This window comes from Drosophila simulans, chromosome 3R (genome assembly GCF_016746395.2).
Source record: "Drosophila simulans strain w501 chromosome 3R, Prin_Dsim_3.1, whole genome shotgun sequence".
Classification (NCBI taxonomy): domain Eukaryota; kingdom Metazoa; phylum Arthropoda; class Insecta; order Diptera; family Drosophilidae; genus Drosophila; species Drosophila simulans.
The window spans coordinates 11,957,053-11,975,175 of record NC_052523.2 but is presented as its reverse complement, the minus strand read 5'-3'; the positions used below and the strand labels follow the sequence as shown (position 1 = coordinate 11,975,175).

The 18,123-nt window shown below is 42.9% G+C and overlaps 6 protein-coding genes across 7 annotated transcripts; 1 reads left to right on the top strand and 5 right to left on the bottom strand.

The window, feature by feature from the left end:
* Positions 1-762: 762 nt before the first annotated feature.
* LOC27207756 lies at positions 763-2,238 on the bottom strand. The gene is made up of 3 exons (XM_016183428.3): positions 2,020-2,238; positions 1,814-1,964; positions 763-1,749 (listed from the first exon to the last, which is right to left on the bottom strand). The coding sequence occupies exons 1-3, from the start codon at positions 2,221-2,223 to the stop codon at positions 1,691-1,693; spliced, it is 414 nt and encodes a 137-aa protein (XP_016034742.1). The 5' UTR covers positions 2,224-2,238; the 3' UTR covers positions 763-1,690.
* A 95-nt stretch (positions 2,239-2,333) lies between these two features.
* Positions 2,334-3,047, bottom strand: LOC6728120. Its single transcript, XM_016176744.2, has 3 exons — positions 2,771-3,047; positions 2,537-2,705; positions 2,334-2,473 (listed from the first exon to the last, which is right to left on the bottom strand). The coding sequence occupies exons 1-3, from the start codon at positions 3,011-3,013 to the stop codon at positions 2,388-2,390; spliced, it is 498 nt and encodes a 165-aa protein (XP_016034741.1). The 5' UTR covers positions 3,014-3,047; the 3' UTR covers positions 2,334-2,387.
* Positions 3,048-7,456: 4,409 nt separating this feature from the next.
* Positions 7,457-15,737, bottom strand: LOC6728119 (methionine--tRNA ligase, mitochondrial). Its single transcript, XM_002103434.4, has 6 exons — positions 15,533-15,737; positions 15,180-15,460; positions 14,688-15,110; positions 14,365-14,629; positions 8,639-8,836; positions 7,457-8,010 (listed from the first exon to the last, which is right to left on the bottom strand). The coding sequence occupies exons 1-6, from the start codon at positions 15,624-15,626 to the stop codon at positions 7,523-7,525; spliced, it is 1,749 nt and encodes a 582-aa protein (XP_002103470.2). The 5' UTR covers positions 15,627-15,737; the 3' UTR covers positions 7,457-7,522.
* LOC27208295 lies at positions 11,938-12,611 on the top strand. Its single transcript, XM_016183882.3, has 3 exons — positions 11,938-12,177; positions 12,239-12,407; positions 12,468-12,611. The coding sequence occupies exons 1-3, from the start codon at positions 11,977-11,979 to the stop codon at positions 12,554-12,556; spliced, it is 459 nt and encodes a 152-aa protein (XP_016034740.1). The 5' UTR covers positions 11,938-11,976; the 3' UTR covers positions 12,557-12,611.
* Positions 15,738-15,901: 164 nt separating the features above from the next.
* Positions 15,902-16,957, bottom strand: LOC6728118 (uncharacterized protein CG45076). The gene has a single exon (XM_002103433.4). It carries the CDS (start codon positions 16,891-16,893, stop codon positions 15,985-15,987), a length of 909 nt encoding a protein of 302 aa, XP_002103469.1. The 5' UTR covers positions 16,894-16,957; the 3' UTR covers positions 15,902-15,984.
* A 188-nt stretch (positions 16,958-17,145) lies between these two features.
* LOC6728117 lies at positions 17,146-18,098 on the bottom strand. Of its 2 annotated transcripts, none has more exons than XM_016176743.3 (2): positions 17,980-18,086; positions 17,146-17,895 (listed from the first exon to the last, which is right to left on the bottom strand). In XM_016176743.3, exons 1-2 carry the CDS (start codon positions 18,082-18,084, stop codon positions 17,218-17,220), a joined length of 783 nt encoding a protein of 260 aa, XP_016034739.1. In that variant the 5' UTR covers positions 18,085-18,086; the 3' UTR covers positions 17,146-17,217. The 2 variants fall into 2 exon arrangements, with proteins under 2 accessions (XP_016034739.1, XP_002103468.1); XM_002103432.4 differs by having other exon boundaries at positions 17,149-17,895; positions 17,968-18,098.
* Positions 18,099-18,123: the final 25 nt, after the last annotated feature.

Sequence of the window (18,123 nt, the reverse complement as noted above, 5' to 3'; positions counted from 1 at the left end):
AGTAACCACTTATTCTACAAGTGTATCTTCAAAGTCTGGGTGCAGCTTCAGCTATGCCTCCCCCTTCAGACCCTCGGGTTGCCTTAACAGATTGAAACAATAAACTCAAATTGCCCCAGCGGACGAGGGGGGCAGTGGGTTTGAGTTCGGGTTGAGTTATCTGCTGTAAGTTGAGCCGATAACTTTATGCGCACAATTCCATTTGATTGATGAGATTTATGCTCGCAACGCCCACCGTTCACGTATTTTGATTTTATTTTTATTTAGTCGTCTTATTTCATCTGCCCTCTGTTGCTGTTTCATCGCAAAATCAAGTGCCTGGCTGTTGCTTCTTTTATTTTATTTCCTGCCGGGGCCGGCTGGAAAAAAATATATAAAGAAATCGCAGACAAACAAAAACAAACGAATGAAATATATAAAACATTTAAAGCCCTTCAGCAGGAGCAACATGTTGGCATACGGACCAAATTCCCTTATGCCAAGAGCCTCTTTTGACCCACTTCAGGATACTTTTTGGCTACAGTATATGGCAAATAAGCCAAGTGGATTTATTGTCACAGAAATGTAATCCCTGTCTTCGTTTGTTTCATATTTAATTGGCTTCTTCGGAAGAGAAACGCCGAGCAGCTTTCATTAGTGGCAGTTGCAAGGGAAGGGAATGATTTCATTAATCAAGTGCAATGCTCTCGAGGATTAAAACGTATCATTGAAAATCAGTGCTATCGAAATTTACTGCGGGTTAGGCTGACTGCAGCTTAAACCACTTTAAGTAAATATATTCGGTATATTTTTGAATTATTGAATAATAAATTATCTAGGTCAAAGGAAAACAAGTTTTAAGGATGAGGGACATTTTAATATCCCTGCACCATAAATTCATGACACCATCCGAATCTTCGGTTACTTGAATCGACGTCGCCCTCCTCCTTTCGAGTGCTCCATTCATTCCGCCCCTCAGCTCCTTGAGTGCTTTCTGGGTAAGCTCCTGCATCCGCTGTCGCTGTCATCCTCCTTCGGCTCCGTTACCAGTCCCAGATTCATCTCCAGCATTCCGAGATGCATTCGCATAAAGAGTCGACACGGAAATTGCAAGTATCGTTGATTCATTTGATCGCTTTGCAAGGCAAATGGGCGCACAGACTCCGAGTTCACCGGCGCCGGACTCACGGTCATTAATATGCATGTTTATTGGGTGCTGGAGCTGGAAGAACAGAAGGAGCAAGGGAGACGAAACGGAGGAGCAGGGCCCAACGATGCGTTGCTATCCCGCTGTGCAAATTACAAGGGGCTTACTCTTTCAAGGATGTCCTCCATCAGGTGCTTCACGCGGAGGAGGCTCCAGTCGCGAGCTTGATTTTTGGGGGCCAGTCAAAATTAGCAACGCTCCGACGGCAGCGATAAAGTTCCACTGTGACGCCATTTAACTTGCTGTCAAATGTTCGCATGCGACGTCAAGGGAAAACTCCTGATGTACTTAGACGTGTTCCCGTTTTCGAAATATTTCAATACAGATTTTAATATTTTTGTCAGAAAAAAACAGAATGAATTTGTTTAACTTTTCTATCATATGGAATTTTACAAAGCTTTGCATAAAAACTGAATAGAACTTTAAAGTTAAGCTGTAAAAATGGCAATTTAAAATACCCGAAGCAGTTCAAAAAGCTTATTTTTTAATTTGTATCTAGTTACGTTAGCTTTCCGACAGATCCATTTGATATTGCACAGTAATTTTTGTAGAAGGTCTTCCATCTATATATCAAATATTAAATTTATTGATAGATTGATATGGAATAAGATTCAAATATAAACTCACATCCAGTAACATTGCACAGCGTGTGTCCATTCAGACTCAAATGGGTTAACTTGGGCAGTTCACTTTTGATATTCACAAAGTAAACGAATACTTGACCACGCTGATCATTTGAATTGTTGTTGGTATACGGCATTAGCGGACTCAGAAAAATCTATTAAATATTTATATTCCAAGTGTGAAAAGGAAATGGTTGGAATTGAGCTCACCCCGCTATGCCCATGAATATCGAATGTTGCGGACCACTTATACAATAAATTTGGACCTGATGGTGCTGTGAATATGCCCATATATGCACTACCATCTTCGACCGTCTCGTATTTAAAGTAATTAACACAATAATTGTAGGGCACGTTTACTATCTGAGCTGAGCTCAGAAAGATCCAAGACAAAGTCAGCCAAAAGATTAACATTCTAGGAACCGCTCTTTATAAAGTCGAAGCAATCACTAATCGCGCCATATACAGCATATGCTATATATATACTTGAAATTCCCGAACGTCACTTTCACTTTTGTATGAAATACTTTTTGCACAAAAATATATTCAATGTTCTCAGAATTTTACAATATATAGTATTAAATATACAGAGAGTTTTTGGCTTTATTTTTCACTCTAAATGTCATTTGATGCGTCAGAGTAATTCTGGTCTTGGGAAATGGGTCTGTAAGATATTAAAAATCAGTGATCAGTTAAAACAGCAAAGAAATATGCATTTTCAACTCACATTCCTGACTGGAGCACACTTGTCGATCGTTGATATACAAAGATGTCAACTTGGGCAGCGCGGTGGTGATGTTTAAGAACTCCACAAAAACCTCGGCCGGCATTCCCCTTACAATGTTTGTGGCGGCCTCATTCTTATTGGGATACGTGTGCATTGAACTCACAAACAACTTGGGAATACATGGGAAGTTCAAAGATACAGATATACATATGTATAGGGTGTATAACTACTCACGTCGCGCTTTTCTTTCATTTCGAATGTCGCCCGCCAGTTTAAAACTGAATTTACTTTTAGTGCCGCGTTGGGGGCCGAGAAAATGCCTATATAGATCTGTTCTTCGTTTTTCATCGCATATCTGAAGTGTTCATCGCAGTAGTGTTGGGGCACAAGAAGCCCCAAAGTTGCGCCTGCACAAAGAACCAATAACGTAAACAAGGTGATTGACATTCTGGTTTGATTGACGAGTCTGGTTTGCATAAGGCCTGAAGACTGACTGTTTCCATTTAAAGCTTTCAGATTATTGTGTTTTTAATAAGAAGCATTATCACTAAAGAGCTTACTTATAAAATGCCTATTTAAAGCGACTGAATCAGATTACTCATTTGCTGATAACAAGCTGCTACAATGCTACAAAAAATAATTAAATTGAAACAAATAATGCTTGTAGGCATTGCCAAAAATGGGGAAATCCACAGCGAGAACACGCCGAGCCAGTCGGGCACAAGTATTTTTGGAAGGTGAATTTAATTTTCCTGCTCTCATTTGTTGTCTGCCGTCGCCTTTGTCTTCTTGGGAAATTGCATTTTTCATCTTTTCCCACCCCTTTGTGCGCTGCTCTTGCTCATAAGTCTTGCATTGTCATGCAAAAGTGCAGCAAATTAATTTGTTTTACTTATCAACTGGGTGGGTAGCCCGAAAAATTTGTCTCGAAATTTCCCCTTTTCTTGGAAATATGCATTTTGTTTTGTGGCTTGGGGGTATCTTTTAAATCAGCTTGCGGCTCTGGTCATTTGGAGTGGCCTCTTTCCAGGTCATAAAATCATACGAACGAGGACGCTCGAGTTCTGGCAAGGATAACGATCCTTGGTCCATTGACTGTGATGCGAAAGCCACTCGAAGCGCATTCGGTTGTTGACATCCCCAATATAAGTTATCAACATGAGACCCAAACACTTACGCCCAACGACCGACAACCGACAACACTAAGCTACTTTTAATGTTTAGACACAAACACAAGGACGACGGCGCACACAAACACAAGCGCAAACACACTAACACACTTGCACACGCACAGACACAGTTGCACGCTAAGGGGTTTCGGCATGAAGTTAATAAAAGTTCTACGACATTTTGACCTGGAAAATATTGCAAAAATAAAATGGCTGCCGGGCTGTTGCTTTAGCAGCATTTTGCTTCGCCTTCGCCAGTTCGCCGCAGGTTTTCCAGCTGTGGTTTTCCAGCTGTGCCGACAGACGCCAGAAAGTATGCTTTAAATAGTGGCATAGTAAAATATTTACTTTGGCGCAAAAAGGTTGCTGAAAACGGGGGGTTAAGGGGAAAATAAACTTTTGCTGACCGGCAAAATGAAAAGCGAAGGCCGGGCGAGTCTAGCAAAAAAATTCATTAAAAGGGATAACGACTCGCATACTTGCGTGGCACTCGATGTGTTTGTGTTTGTGTCTGTGTGTGTGTGTGTGCGGTCCAAGGATTAAGGACTCGGCTGGAATTTTTGTAGTCCCATTTACTAACATATTATGTAAAGTAGCCAAAATCCATGCTTAGTTAAAGAACTTGACGGCCATTTAAATAGCAATCGCATAAATCTGCTCTTATTAAATGACCAATGCGCTCGATTTAATTTTCAACTTTTAATTGCGGAATTACATCAAACGCTTTCTGCTTTGCGTTGATTCATTAAACACTTTTGCGTTGGCTTAATGAATTAGTTAAGCATCATTTTGTACATTCGCAATCATTATTGGATTTATCGAATGACAGCCATTGTGTAATTTGCATATTTGAAATTTAAAGGGTTCTCGTAGATGCTCAGTCGTAAAATTTAATAATCCAATAGGTTGTGGAAAATACAATTGCTTTTCGTAGCTATTGGCAACAACATCGTTTGTATGTTGTCTGATTTATGTTTAATTAATAAGCCATTTTTTCAACAAAAATCTCTCTTAATTATAATTGGCATTAATTTCCAAATTTAACTATAAATGAACGCATACCTAAGCGGCTGTCATCGTTTGGTTAATTTGCTTTTTGGATGGAGAACACTTTATACACGTTTTTAAAGACTTTTTAGAAAATCTTATAAGCTATCAAAAAAGCTGAAAGATCAAACGATATGATAAAACCTGTTCTACCTGCTACTTCTTCCATAATTTTTAAGAAATCTGTATTAAAAAGTAAGAAAAGGGTATATAATTTAGTTCCGATCAGAACATGTTTATCTCATATTTAATTTTATATATTAATCCATCCAAATATTTTTGAGTGTACGAAGTATGTGAGAACAGTTTCGAATTCGTCTGCATTGCAGAATGCAGCGGCAACCAGGGGCGAATTAATTTGGTAGTCTTTGAGGCTGCCCCATCGAAACACTGCTTAAGCTTTGCCAAGTGGGGCAACTTGGAGCGCGGGCTAATTCATTTACAATATTGCGCATACGCCACGTGGCTGGCAGGCAAATTAAATTATGCATTGCCGGAGTGCAGAGCTGTGGCCGGCAGACGGCGGCAATCTCGACAAAGCAAGTTTGTAATTAATCAAAGTGCAACAGGGGGTAGCATCCGCGGCAACAGCAACAACTGTCGGAACAACAACCACTTTGGGTTCTGCGTTCGAGTTTAAGCAGCATTTAAAGTGAATCATTAACCCTATTACCTGACTTAACCCATCCCCTCGCCTGCATAATTTCATTTAAAATGCAAACTTCACAACTTTTTACAAGTCAAGCATGTTGATGCGCTTGTGTATGCTCCCCTGTCCTGCTCAGTTGCTTTTCCTTCGCCCACTGCTGTCTCATTAACGTCAACTTAATTTGCTTGCATTAAACAATTTCATTTCGTACGCTTGGATATTAAATTATGTACCGCAGATCAAAGTGCCTGATCCTTGGCAGAGGAATATTTAAGATAATATTTAAGTGGTGCCTTTCAAACCATCGTGCCTTTCAAACTATTAATTCATTATATGTTGCTTGCACAGATTTTCCATTTCAACACCTTGCCAGCTGTATTTCAACTGATAGTTATTCAAAAAGCCTTTACAATTTATTAGATTTCCTAAACAGCCTGTGGGTCATAACTACATCGTTATGTAATGTTTGTTAAGCTTATATGGTGAGCACTCTCCGTATGTACATATTAATGAATCAAATTTTCTTCCTTAATTGGCATGCCAGAAAATATTCTCCCAATATAAGTAATCAAATTCTGCATATCGAATTTCATTGCCAAATTTCAAGGCAGACAATGCATCCAATCCCTTGCACTAATTGCTCGATCTGTCTATGAGATGTTCTAGCTTTTCTGGCCAACAGCAAACTGTCTGCATCAACTTGAATGTGAACATCTGCATCAGCATCTCCACAAGTTCGGCCCGCACTGCAAATTGCAAGTTAACTGGGTCCAAAAGCCCGCACATTTTGACGCCCTAATTGGCAATCTGGGCCAAAAGGAGGGGGAATCTGGGAAAGAGAGTTAAGCGTTGGTCTACGGCAAAATGGAGCTAAATTGTTGTTTACCTGCAGCTGATAGCGGCGGTAATGTCTGCACTTCTCGTGCAATTAACAAAAACCACTGATGGGAAAGGCACATGATTTTGAAAGAACACGAAAGGAAGCTGGCTTCGGCAAGCCGAAGTTTATATACCCATTGCAGAGCTTATATTTAAACAAATAACAGAGTAATATATATGCCTAATTGGGCAGATTTATGAGGCAAGTGTGCTTAAAAACCGGACAAACGGGCATGGCTATAACGACTCGTCTTTAGATACTGATCAGGAATAAGTATTTATTATTTATTATATTATAAAATTTCGAAGTATCAATGTTGGGACAAAGTAATAGAGGTTTCCCATCACCAATTGCAACGCACAAGAGGAATTGCGTACAATCAAGCAGCGATAAAAGTGCAATTCTTGGCCAATGATTTTCGACTTCTGGGCTTGAGACTTGATTGATGTCGAGAGCGGAGTTTCTGGGGGGAAATCCTAATTAAACTATATCCTCGAAGTCGCGGATCTTCTGTTGGCTGGCGAGTCTAATCTAATCAGCTTTGTCTACTCCACAGGGCCAGCCAGCAATTTGCCCTAATGGTTGCACTTTACTTGGCCCTCAGCCAGTTCATTCCACTGCCATATGCACTACCACTCGGATTGAGAGCCACATTTTGCCATTCATTTTGATTACCCAGTTCGTTGGGTCGTTCTCATGGTGTGTTTTTATTCGTTTTTTTTTTTTTTTGGGTTCGCCTCTGGAAATTAAAATAAATTAACAAATAAAAGTCTGGCCTCAAGTTCGGCTTGGTGGCCTGCCCTCAACCTGTTTGCCAATTGAAGGCCATAAATAACGTCCCATTCTTGCCACCTGATGCTGACTTCAATTACGCGTAATAAATTACAAAGGAATATGAGACAGCGATGCTGCTGACGGCACTGCTTTTTCCTTCCTGCACATAATTAAGTGGATTTTAATGAGACTCCGAATGGGAGCCAGAACACCCAAAGTTGGCCAAGTTGTTTGGCCTGTGATTTTGATTGCCCGCCCTAGTTGACAACGGCTTTTGGCCAAAGTTACAAAGCTTTTCAATGGGAATCCGATCTGATTAACAATTTGCACAAATATTTTCCTGAGCGCATTTAAATTTAAGTGCAAAATAGAAAGCTACCAAAGTTAATAAGATGAAAGTATATGACATAATTAACCCCTCGCCATGAACAAATGCTTGGCTTTGGAATCAGTTTATTACGGCCACTTCAGGATATTGTTTCGCGGCGCTCCTTCTTCTTCGATTTGCTCCGCTTGGCTGGCTGCGGCTGCTGCTGATTCACTTCCTTCGCAGCCGTCTCCTCGAGAATCCGCTGGAAGAGCAGCGCACTGGTTTGCCCGTCCAATTGACGGCTCTCGCCGAATCCCGGGTGGCTGTTGGAGCTGTTGGGGCTGGTGGCAAAACTCTCGGCCAAGTAATTCCAGCCACGTTGCGCGGTGGGGACGCTCAGCTTATCGAGCAGCCGGTTGGCCAGCTGGGGAATTATGGGCTGCAGCACAATGCCGCTGAGCCGCAACGCGTCCATTGTCATGGCGATTATGGTCTCCAAACGGGCCTGGTTGCCATCCGGTGCTCCCGCCTTCAGCGTCCAGGGCTTGGAGCTCTCGAAGAAGTTGTTGGCCGCATGCAGAGCCGCCATCGTTGTGTCGGCCACCAAGTGGAAGTGATTGCACTCATAATGCGAAGCGCATCGCTCTGCAAAATGCGAAACATTCAAGGCAATTGAAAATAAATGTAGCAAAAATCTAAAAACCTTAAATATTTATACACTACTTTTATAACAGATGAATGAAATTTAATTCAATTTATTTAAGTCAAAGGAAAATGTAAAAATAGGCCAGGCCTAAACAATATCTTGTGGTTTTCCCAACAGATTATTTTAATCAATCACTTATTAATTGAATTTCCAAAATGGAATATAATTTTAAAGCTGATAACAAATTTTAAATCTAACCTTAAGACCAAATTCTGCTAAATCCTACGCACTTTTTAGGTGATTATAATCCAATTTTTGTTCAAGTGCAGACAGTACAATATACAATATACAAAATGATGGCTTCACTTGGCGCACTTAAAGCCATAAGCTCGCTGGCTTGGCCACACTCTCGAGTGCACTTGCCGCACGGAGATTGGCCGGAAGTGCTTCGGGCAGATGCGGATGCGGATGCAAACGCAAATGCAGATTATAAACCATCTCTATCTCGAGAAGGCGCCTCTACAGCTCGAGCCTGGCTGCTTAAATATTAAAATGACAAAGCAGCACTCCACTCCACTGCACTGTGCTGCACTCCAGCCCCACTCCGTTCCATTGCAATCCACTCACCTGACAGCTGCAGAAGCGAATCCTGCAGGCGTTTGGCCGCATCCAGGCTCCGGAGGAGATCCGCCAAGTGCTCCGCGCTGGTTGATGGATAGATTTGGCCGGGATTCAGCGACTTGGCACTGGCACGCGATAGCAGATTGCCCAGGGTGTCCGCCAGCTCCGAGTTGAGGATGCGCTGCGCCTTTACGTGGCTGTAGTCTGTAAGCAAACCAGAGCAGACAACTTGTCAGTTTGCCCCGGAAAGATGGAAAGCAAAAGAAAGACGACTCTCAGCCGAAATCAACGTCATTACTTGTAAGACAGCAAGCAATAAATGAGTATAAAACTATTCCAAAAACACTATTTTCTAAATCATTCTTTAGCAATTAAATAAAATATATGGGATTTTTTAAGCAATTGTGAAATAAACAGATTTAATTGTATCCCTGCATGACCTTCTTTTCATCAAGTGCCGACACAGAAAGAATAAAAAATGTCATCAAGAGATGGGAAAGCGAACTTAAGAGTTGTATTTTCACATTCCACTTAACTTCCGTTTGGCCCAGCATTAACTGCTTACGGATTCGCCAATATGCCTGGCCGCCCATTAAGGGGATTAGCATTACGAAAACGTAACCAGAGTCCATGGAGTCGGGAGTTGCTGTCCTTCGAGCAAAGCCGTTTAAGATAAAATCCGAATAACTTAACAACAACAAGCGAGGCGAGGAGTTTTCCCCTCATTTTCGTTTGCCGCACAAAATGCTGCTGCTGCTGCTGCAGGTGGCTTTTTGTGGGGAGTAAAGCTGAACACGAAAGGATTTAAGCTGCGCTAATAGTTGCAAAATCTTCGTCCGGAGGGAAATTGAACTGAATGAGGTAGATAGTCTGTGGGATAAAGGAGTGATTCCACTATAATACGTATAATGATGTGTTCGCCGGGGGGGAACTTGAGAAAATTAAGTACACAAGCACTGCATTCATTCAATGCAGTGCAGTGGAATCTATAAGAGAAAGGAAATCGGATGTTACTTCCTGTAAGTGAAACGATTTTCATGATTTAAATAGCAACCATTAAGTAAGGACACAGGTAATGAAAAATCATCAAATGAAATACATTCAACAGCAGCTCAATATTTAAGGATTAAGGAGTCCTGCTAGTTGAATTCAAAACAACCAACTGGCAAAAATAAGGCAAGTATATCATCGATTGATAATGGGGCACAAACTATAGATGCAACTGCAAGTGCAACTGCAACTTTTGGTAATTAAAAACAAGCACTGCCTGCTAAGTCAATAATCGAGTAATTGCTGCCGGCACGTAATTATTGTTGGTCGAAATTCCTACTTTTTGATGATCGAATTTCGAAACGAGTACCAAGACCACACCAAGAATTATTCCCTAGCAAATAAATTTCGATGGTTTTGGACGTCCAACTTTCTGCATTGGAATCTTCTCCCGTTTCACCTGTGCTGCCAAATGAGGTTTCCTCTTGAGCTTACTCTCTGGGGAAATACAACTGCCAAAAAGTGTTGCCTGAAACATTAATTTGTTGCACAACCAGGAGAAATACAGCAAAAAGTTTGCAACCGCCTGAAAAAGGCAAAAGTCTGCTTGTCAACCGAATTCAAATGAAAGAGTGTCGAGTTGAGTTGCGTTGCGTTGAGTTCACATGCATAGACGTAAGTTTTCCCAAATCAAATTCATGTCAAGTGTGGAAAATGGGAATTGTTATAGGAACGGCTGCTACCTCGCACTTTTGGCATTTGGCCAATAAAGTTTTGCACTCAAAACTTTATTTATTACCTATAGCATATTACACATAAAAGTATGAAATTAACCTGAAACCAATTTCAAAACCATTTTTAAATGGTGTGCCAAATGCAATCATAAAGAGGTAGCCCTGTAGTGCCATAGAAAACTGAACCGGTCGACTGGCTTTTCATTTTGAATGCATTGAATTTTGATGGCATTGCAAACGTTTGCCTGCCGATGGCCCAAAATGCAATGTGAATTGCATCGAACTTTATTAGCGGCCCCCCCACCCATTCGACTGCCAATCGAGTATTGCTTTCTAATGAAATTGTTTCGAAGAGGCCCGCAACACGTGTTGTATTTTATATGTGGCATTACCTGCCTGCCGGAGCTCAAGTCCGGTCCAAAAAGTCCGGGCAACTCTTAACTGCTTACGTGAGCAGCTACAAATTGTGCAAAAAGGCAAAAGTTGCTGACGGCACGAGGAAGCCGTGTACTTGCCACTCGCCACTTGCTACTTGCCACCGACTCTAGACACGCTGCTGCACATGCTGCCACGTGACCGTAGGGGCGGAGGAAGTCCATTCCTCAGACAAATGCAGCCGCTCTTCCTGGTTGTAATATAAATAATACTTTTTTACGTGCCCCGAGAGCTGTTGCCTGTTTTGGCTGCACCTTAAACAACTTGAATAACTTGTCGCTGCTCCACTTTTTACCATTGCCTGCAGAAAACTTTGACACAATTCTGCAGTGCCCTGCCGTCTGTGTTCGTATTTTTCGTATTTTTCAACAGCATAACTTGGCTTTAAGTGCAGAGGTGGTGCCATCAAATATTTAACAAGCCTCTCTGCAATCGGAGACAGCCATGGTGTCGTGTCGTTCAAGTTGGCCCGGGCAACACGGGGCGTATGGGTTATGTGCCAAACACTAATTTCAAGTTTGCCCTTTAGCAGAATCTGTTTGCCATATCGGATGGACAGGGTGCCAACTATCGGGGTTAAATAGACATTCAGGGAGCCCATAAGGTAAGTGGCTGAAAGAAGACGTATTAAGTTGAGAGAAGAAATGGTGCTAACAAGTTTCACTCTTTATCTTTGGGCTACTTGTATTATGTCTGTATTTATCTTTTTATTTAAGTTTGAAAGTCAGTCAGTCTAGCTTAGTTCAATTTTAGGTTTATTGTAACATTTTTAGCTTATAAAACCCTATCTTTTTTATTCGCAATAGAGTTAATAAAACATGAATTAACTAGACAAATAATAAAACGAATATAATCTCAGGTGGTCGATTTTTCTCAGTGGAAGAGGAAATTTCTTATAGAATGATAAGCTCTTATACGCTTTCGTTCTCATATATATTCTCAGAATTTCTTCGCGATTAATGTTCTTTAAAATAAATAAATTGAATTACTAAAATAAAATTTACTCATTGGTAATTTACCCTGACATCTCAATGAATCTGTTACTATCAACAAGCAGCGAACAATAAATTTAAAAATGGGTATTTTTTTTTTTGCAATCCGATAAGAAACAATGAAAACAATACATAAAAAGATGCAGCCGCACATATATTCTTTAGTCTGAAATCTGCCTTCATCGCCAGCGGAATGTCTATCACCTTTTGGTTTTACTTGTACGCGTGTTTCATTTCGGTTTTGGCCGTCTATGTACCGGATCACAATTGCCATTCATATTTTAGATATGACACCATGAACATGGGAAATACGTATATTGGCGTTTTTACGGCCCACAAAAGTCAACTTACTTCGTTCTACTGGGAGGCTGAGTTCTCCGCTCGCGGAAGTATCGTACGTACTATAAGAAACGAGAAATTTTCATTTCCTAAGGTATGCTGGCATTTCTTTGCAGGATCAAGTCGACTATCTCAATCCGTATCCCAACAATCAAGAGTGCTTTAAAAACATCAAAAGGGGAAATCGCGGCCAAATGTTCGTGATCTTCCAAAATATTACCAGCGAGCTGCCCAAGCTGATCAGTTTTAAGCTTAATGGAGAGACACTGTGCACCAACGATAAATGTGCGTAAAAAGTGAAAAAATTTTAAAATATTTGACTATCAATATTGCATATTTTCGCAGACCCCCCACTCTCTATCACAACTCGCGTAGCTCGGAGAATGACCGTCGATGAAATACCCATTGCATTCACATTTAGAAAAATGATTTGAATGGAACAGAGCGTTTTTCACGGTGTTCGTAGTGCCGTATAACTCCTGTTCAATTCAATTAGTTTTACTAATACTAATAATAGTAATACTAATAATAGTAATGCTATTACCTCTATTATCCACTACCATTAAATAAAAATTGATTATTCAAGTGTTGTTATGGCCAAAATACAAAATCTTAGCAAAGGTCGTTATTTTTGAAAATTGCGTGACATTAAGTTCCTTATCTCCCACAAACCGAAGTGATATATAGATTAATCAGAACCTTTTTGAAATACATATTTGAATCGAAAATGGCGACTGTTTAGCTGAGCGGTTATCGTTGTCAACAATTGAAATTACTTAACAACAATTACCGAAGAACCTAAAGTTCCATAAAAACGTTTTCAAACTTCCGCAGGCAAACCAGTCTGCAGTGACAAGTTTATATATTCAAATTTTTCAAATTGAGTGACGCCTCAAGCAAGTTGATTGCATCAACGCACCTCCCCTATTTGCATTTCCTGGCCAACTTTTTCTAACATAACCGCAGATGCTGAAGGTCCTTCGAGGTCCTGCCACTACTTTTGCTCCCTTGCCAGCACCAGCATCTGTTTTATCAAATTCGAAATGCAATTTCTGTGTCGCGGAAGTTCGGCGTGTAATGAAAACTTGAGCATTTAGTAATGATGTTGTCCCCCCAAGAGATTTGTGCAAACGGATGTCACCTTGGGCCACAATATCGAATTTGCAGCAAACTGATCGAAACTGATGGAAATAAGTGATTTTCCGCCTAATGGACGCCAGTCGACTTGAATTAACGCAAATTTGTCTGCCGCGCGGCATAAATCATTCATGGGCCGAAAAATATGCAAAATGTGCGAGATGTCGAACTTTTGTAATTTAATTATGCGACGTCGTCGCACTGCAGCAGTTCGCACATTTTTATTGAAGCATGTATTATTTTTTGTTTTTTTTGGCTTCAATTTGCTGGCCAAATGCAATAAAAATGCAATTAAATTAGCCGCAAGGCAGCGGGGCATAAAAAAAATTAAAAAGAGAAACATCAACAAGCGCAAATTGAATAAAGGCAAACGTGAAAAGCAGCCGCCTGTCTGGAAAATCCGTCGGAAAAGCAAAGTCAGCAATAATTGAAAATTAAATTTTAAGGGCGAAGGGGCGAGGGGCTGCGCGAGGGGCACCAGCAATTTATGCAAATGGAAAACCCGAAAAAGGTTTGGCGAATCAATCAGAGCGCATCCCGTGACACCCAGCGAAGTGTGTTAATTGCTTTCGATAACCCGTCTCAATGCCATACGTAATCATATCTGGCGGACAATTGATGAATTCCTGACGGAAACTTGCCACCCCCTCCGAAACTGTTTGCCCCATCCGAAATGCAAATGGCTTCAAGTTCGGGATACGAAAACTTTCGTGGCAAATAAACAAAAGTTGCCTCTCGCCTGCTCCAGCTAGACCGAAAACTTTTGGCCAGCTCCTCGACTTTAGTTCCCTTTTTAGGTTTGGCAGCTCGGGCATAAAATTGAAATGCAAATTTAAGCAGAGGTAACCATGGCCGTAAAACTAACGACGACAGATGGCCACTCACATCACATGCGAACACTTCAAGGCAACCTCAACAGTTTCGGTTGATAATTTGATGGAAAAACTATTTGAATAACCGCAGGCAGGGCATTCCTGCCCACAATCCCCCAATGACCCCACAATCGCCTTTCCTCTGCGATTTGCATGGTGGCCACATGGCATTGCAGCCGCAAAGTGAACAAGCCACAGACATCAAAGGGATTTCGCGGTTTCGATTCACTCACTGCCATCGCTGTGGGCCACGCCCTCCCGCAGAAGGAAGTATCGCAGGCCCTCCATGGTGTACTGCTGCGCTGCCTGGAGGGGATCCACAACGTTGTGCTTGCTCTTCGACATCTTTTGCCCATCGACGGTCCAGTGCGAGTGAACGTACAGCTGTCCAGGAGGTTCCAATCCGGCAGCCAGGAGGAAAGCTGGCCAGTAAATGCCATGGAACTTGAGGATGTCCTTCCCTATCACTTGCTGCGCCGGTGGCCAGTGGGCAGAGAACTGAAATGTTAATAGTTTAATAATAAAAACCACCTGAAGAAACGACATGAGGATTTACCTTTTCATCTGGATATCCGACAGAGCTGAGATAGTTGACTAAAGCATCCAACCAGACGTAGACAGTCTGCGAGTCATCATCCGGAACGGGAATGGCCCAGTGTACGCGGTTAGAAGGACGTGATACCGATACATCCGGCAGTGGTTCGCTGAGCGTGTCCAGCAGAATCTTTTCGAACTTGGCCGGACGTATGCGAGCCTCTGTTTTCACCCAATGACGCACATCGTCCTGGAATTGTGACAGTCGAAACATATAGTTCGTTTCCTCGGTCCACTCGACGGGATGCCCAGACTCCAGGGAGTATCGGGTACCAGTGGCCTCGTCTAATCTCAGCTGGGAGTCGGTGAGGAAGGTTTCGTCAGACACGCAATACCAACCGCTGTAGGCAGCCGAATATATGTGGCCGCGTGTGTAAAGTGTGCGCTGAGGATTCAAGTTTTAAAAAGGTAAGTAATATTTTTTGGCTAGCATGGATAGCAGCCCCATTCTTACCCAGAAATTGGCCACTGCCCGCTTGTGGCGATCCTCAGTGGTGCGAATAAAGTCATCCTGCTGGATGCTGGCACTGCGGAAGACCTCTCGATATCGCTGCGATATATCATCACAGTATTTGGCAACGGGCACCCCGTGAAGAGATGCCGCCTGCTGGATCTTGGTGCCGTGCTCATCCGTTCCCGTGCAGAGTCGTACATCCAGCTCTGGATACCTTAGCCTCTGGTAGCGACAGTGGGCATCGGCTATGACCGCTGAGTACAGGTGCCCAATGTGAGGAGCTATTCGTTAAAGAGGATTCCTTTTTATTATCCATAATTGTGACTGATTTGGTTTAAAACTGAAATGCTCACCTGCATTTACATAGAAAATGGGAGTTGTCACATAGTGCGAACTGTTGTAGCGAGTTCCCAAGTATTTGAGGCACTTAATTCTTCTAATAAGCATCACTTTAAACGCTATTTTAATAAACAAATAAGTAAAAGAACGGCTAAACAATTTGCCGGTTGATTTTATAACATTGAACAGCTGTGCCACCAGTGCTGCCCATCACTCGGCTAACGTGCACGTAACAGTCTCATTTAACATAGATGCACACTTAACAGCGTATACGCAAGATTTAACGGCTTTAAATTTGAAATGAAATTCAAAAGAATAAATCAAATATTTCCATGCAAATTAAACTTATTTAAATATATTTATAAAATAATACAAAATTTATCGTGGAACAATTTAGTTTGTATTTATTTCTTTTAATATGAAACTAATTAAACCGAAATCGAAACGTAACAAAATATAAAAAAGATCAATTGATCCTCGAATTCGGTGCTAGATTTTGACTGCTTCCGGCGGAATACTTTCCGGCCAACTTGCGCGGACGCAGACCCCAACGCACCTGCTGGCGGTGGGTCATTCGCCGAGACCTCTGTGCTTTCTGCTTGGCCTCCACTGCAGCACAGGCCGCTTTGTAGGCCGCCTGCTTGGTCTTCTCGAAGTCCGTCTTGGCCTCGGTCATCTGGCGGCCGAGATTATCCACCCGGTGCTTGGCAGCCTCCAGGAGCTGCGTCTTTTCGGCCAGCTCCTGCTGCGCTCCACTGGCCACGTTCTCGATATTGGCCAGATTGGACGTGGCGGCTATCACCAGGTTCTTCAGCTGATTGAGTTGCGATTGGGCCTCGTGGGCAGCCGATGCGGCGGCATTGGCATTCGTCTGGGTGTTTTGTAGGGACGAGGTCACCTCAGTGACAACCGCATCCGCCTCTGTCATCTCCTGCTGCAGCTGCTCAACAATCTGCTGCTTTCCGGCCAGTGCCGCCTCCGCCGCCCGAGCGGATTGAGCTGCCTTGGCGGCCAGTTCATTTTTGACCTGGGATGCAGCCGCCTCGGCAGCTGCCATCTGCGAATCGCTGGCTGCCTTGGCCTCCTGTGCGGCTTTTTGGGCAATGTTGGAGGCCTTCTGCTTGGGATCTCCGCGACCAAAGACGCCGGTTCCGGCGCTGCAGCCAGCGCCTTTCTTCGAATTTGGTTCCCCACAGCCTTCGGATCCGCCTCCCATTCCGCCCGCCCCAGCAGATCCTTCGATGCTAGCATCGCCGTACAATCCGGACAGGCATTGCTTGGCATTCGTTTCGGCGGGTCGGTAGTGGAAGCTCTCCAGTCGAGGAAACGCACGCAGCAGTAGCAGGACGAGGAGCAGCGCTTTCGTGCCAGGCATATTCCGATCAAATATTTGGAACCACTCGACGCTGACTCCATTCGGAAAGCCTGGTTTGACTGAAAAACTATCTCGGATATTTCAGGAAGCTAAATGGCGTCTTTCATTGTTTAGAATGGATACATCCTATATATCCGATATCCAGCAGCAATGAATCTATTATTTTTTTTTTATATTGATATAATATATTATTTTTAAAAAATTAAGCACTATAAACTCTTTACAAATATATATATATATAAATTTAAAATCATCTTCCAATAATGATCTTCTGATAATGCCTAATAATGATCGTTTCTAACTTGAAGAGGATGCAGAGCTGATCTACGTTTGCATCATTTGAGCCTTTTTCTTGGCCTCCACTGCCGCACAAGCCGCCTTGTAGGCAGCCTGCTTGGTCTTTTCGTAATCCTGCCTGGCAGCGCCCACTTGCCTGGAGATGCCCTCCACTCTCCGATTGGCCGCCTCCAACAGCTGACCCTTCTCATCCAGCTCCAACTGGGCACCATTAGCGAAAGTTTCAATGTTGCTCATTTGAGCGGTGGCCTCAGTCAAAAGGACTTTCAGTCGATCCATCTGCTTCTTGGCTTGGGAAAACGCTAACATGGCAGATTCTGCGTTCACCTGTGTGCTGCGGAGTGAGCTCTTAACCTCGCCCACAACGGCCACCGCCTCCTTTTCCTCCAGCTCCAGTTGCTCCATGATCTGCTGTTTGCCGGCAAGAGCTGCCTCCGCGGCTCGAGCAGCTTGGACCGCCTTCTCGGCCAGATCCTGTTTCACTTGGAGTGAGGCTGCCTCTCCGGCGGCCAGCTGGGCGTCATTGGCCGCCTTGGCGTCCTGTGCGGCCTTAAGTGCAATGCTGGAAGCCTTGCTCTTGGCATTGTTTATGCTAAGGCCACAAGAATTTTGCCCGCCAAAACCTGTTTCACAATCTTCGGATCCTCCACTTGCAGTCTGCTTCTTTTCGCTTACTGGCTCATACAATCGAGCCATATCAGGATCCTTGCACATTGGCGATGAGAAAACCAATTATAAATTAGGACTTAAACTACAGATTCCAGGGTTAGAACTCACCGTGTCGCCTACCATGATTATGTGGCTCCGCGATCCACAAGCAAGGCTAAGCAGGAATAGGAACATTGCCCGGCAATAGAGCATAATCTCGATTTCCGGATTTGACAGGCATGGCATCTCCAACCGATTGACAGTCGGAAAAATGCTCGAGACAAC

What these genes read in the sequence shown, in the direction of transcription:
- LOC27207756 (XM_016183428.3), bottom strand. Translation starts at nt 2,223, where the DNA reads ATGTTAATCTTTTGGCTGACTTTGTCTTGGATCTTTCTGAGCTCAGCT. An exon ending in ATATTCATGGGCATAGCGGG is followed by an intron (nt 1,965 to 2,019) that starts GTGAGCTCAATT and finishes AATATTTAATAG; the next exon opens with ATTTTTCTGAGTCCGCTAAT. An exon ending in GCTGTGCAATGTTACTGGAT is followed by an intron (nt 1,750 to 1,813) that starts GTGAGTTTATAT and finishes TTTGATATATAG; the next exon opens with ATGGAAGACCTTCTACAAAA.
- LOC6728120 (XM_016176744.2), bottom strand. Translation starts at nt 3,013, where the DNA reads ATGCAAACCAGACTCGTCAATCAAACCAGAATGTCAATCACCTTGTTT. An exon ending in AAATGAAAGAAAAGCGCGAC is followed by an intron (nt 2,706 to 2,770) that starts GTGAGTAGTTAT and finishes TGTATTCCCAAG; the next exon opens with TTGTTTGTGAGTTCAATGCA. An exon ending in AGTGTGCTCCAGTCAGGAAT is followed by an intron (nt 2,474 to 2,536) that starts GTGAGTTGAAAA and finishes AATATCTTACAG; the next exon opens with ACCCATTTCCCAAGACCAGA.
- LOC27208295 (XM_016183882.3), top strand. Translation starts at nt 11,977, where the DNA reads ATGTCTATCACCTTTTGGTTTTACTTGTACGCGTGTTTCATTTCGGTT. An exon ending in TCTCCGCTCGCGGAAGTATC is followed by an intron (nt 12,178 to 12,238) that starts GTACGTACTATA and finishes ATTTCTTTGCAG; the next exon opens with GATCAAGTCGACTATCTCAA. An exon ending in ACTGTGCACCAACGATAAAT is followed by an intron (nt 12,408 to 12,467) that starts GTGCGTAAAAAG and finishes ATATTTTCGCAG; the next exon opens with ACCCCCCACTCTCTATCACA.
- LOC6728119 (XM_002103434.4), bottom strand. Translation starts at nt 15,626, where the DNA reads ATGCTTATTAGAAGAATTAAGTGCCTCAAATACTTGGGAACTCGCTAC. An exon ending in TCGGATATCCAGATGAAAAG is followed by an intron (nt 14,630 to 14,687) that starts GTAAATCCTCAT and finishes TTAACATTTCAG; the next exon opens with TTCTCTGCCCACTGGCCACC. An exon ending in CGTGGCCCACAGCGATGGCA is followed by an intron (nt 8,837 to 14,364) that starts GTGAGTGAATCG and finishes GTTTGCTTACAG; the next exon opens with ACTACAGCCACGTAAAGGCG.
- LOC6728118 (XM_002103433.4), bottom strand. Translation starts at nt 16,893, where the DNA reads ATGCCTGGCACGAAAGCGCTGCTCCTCGTCCTGCTACTGCTGCGTGCG.
- LOC6728117 (XM_002103432.4), bottom strand. Translation starts at nt 18,084, where the DNA reads ATGCCATGCCTGTCAAATCCGGAAATCGAGATTATGCTCTATTGCCGG. An exon ending in TAATCATGGTAGGCGACACG is followed by an intron (nt 17,896 to 17,967) that starts GTGAGTTCTAAC and finishes CCAATGTGCAAG; the next exon opens with GATCCTGATATGGCTCGATT.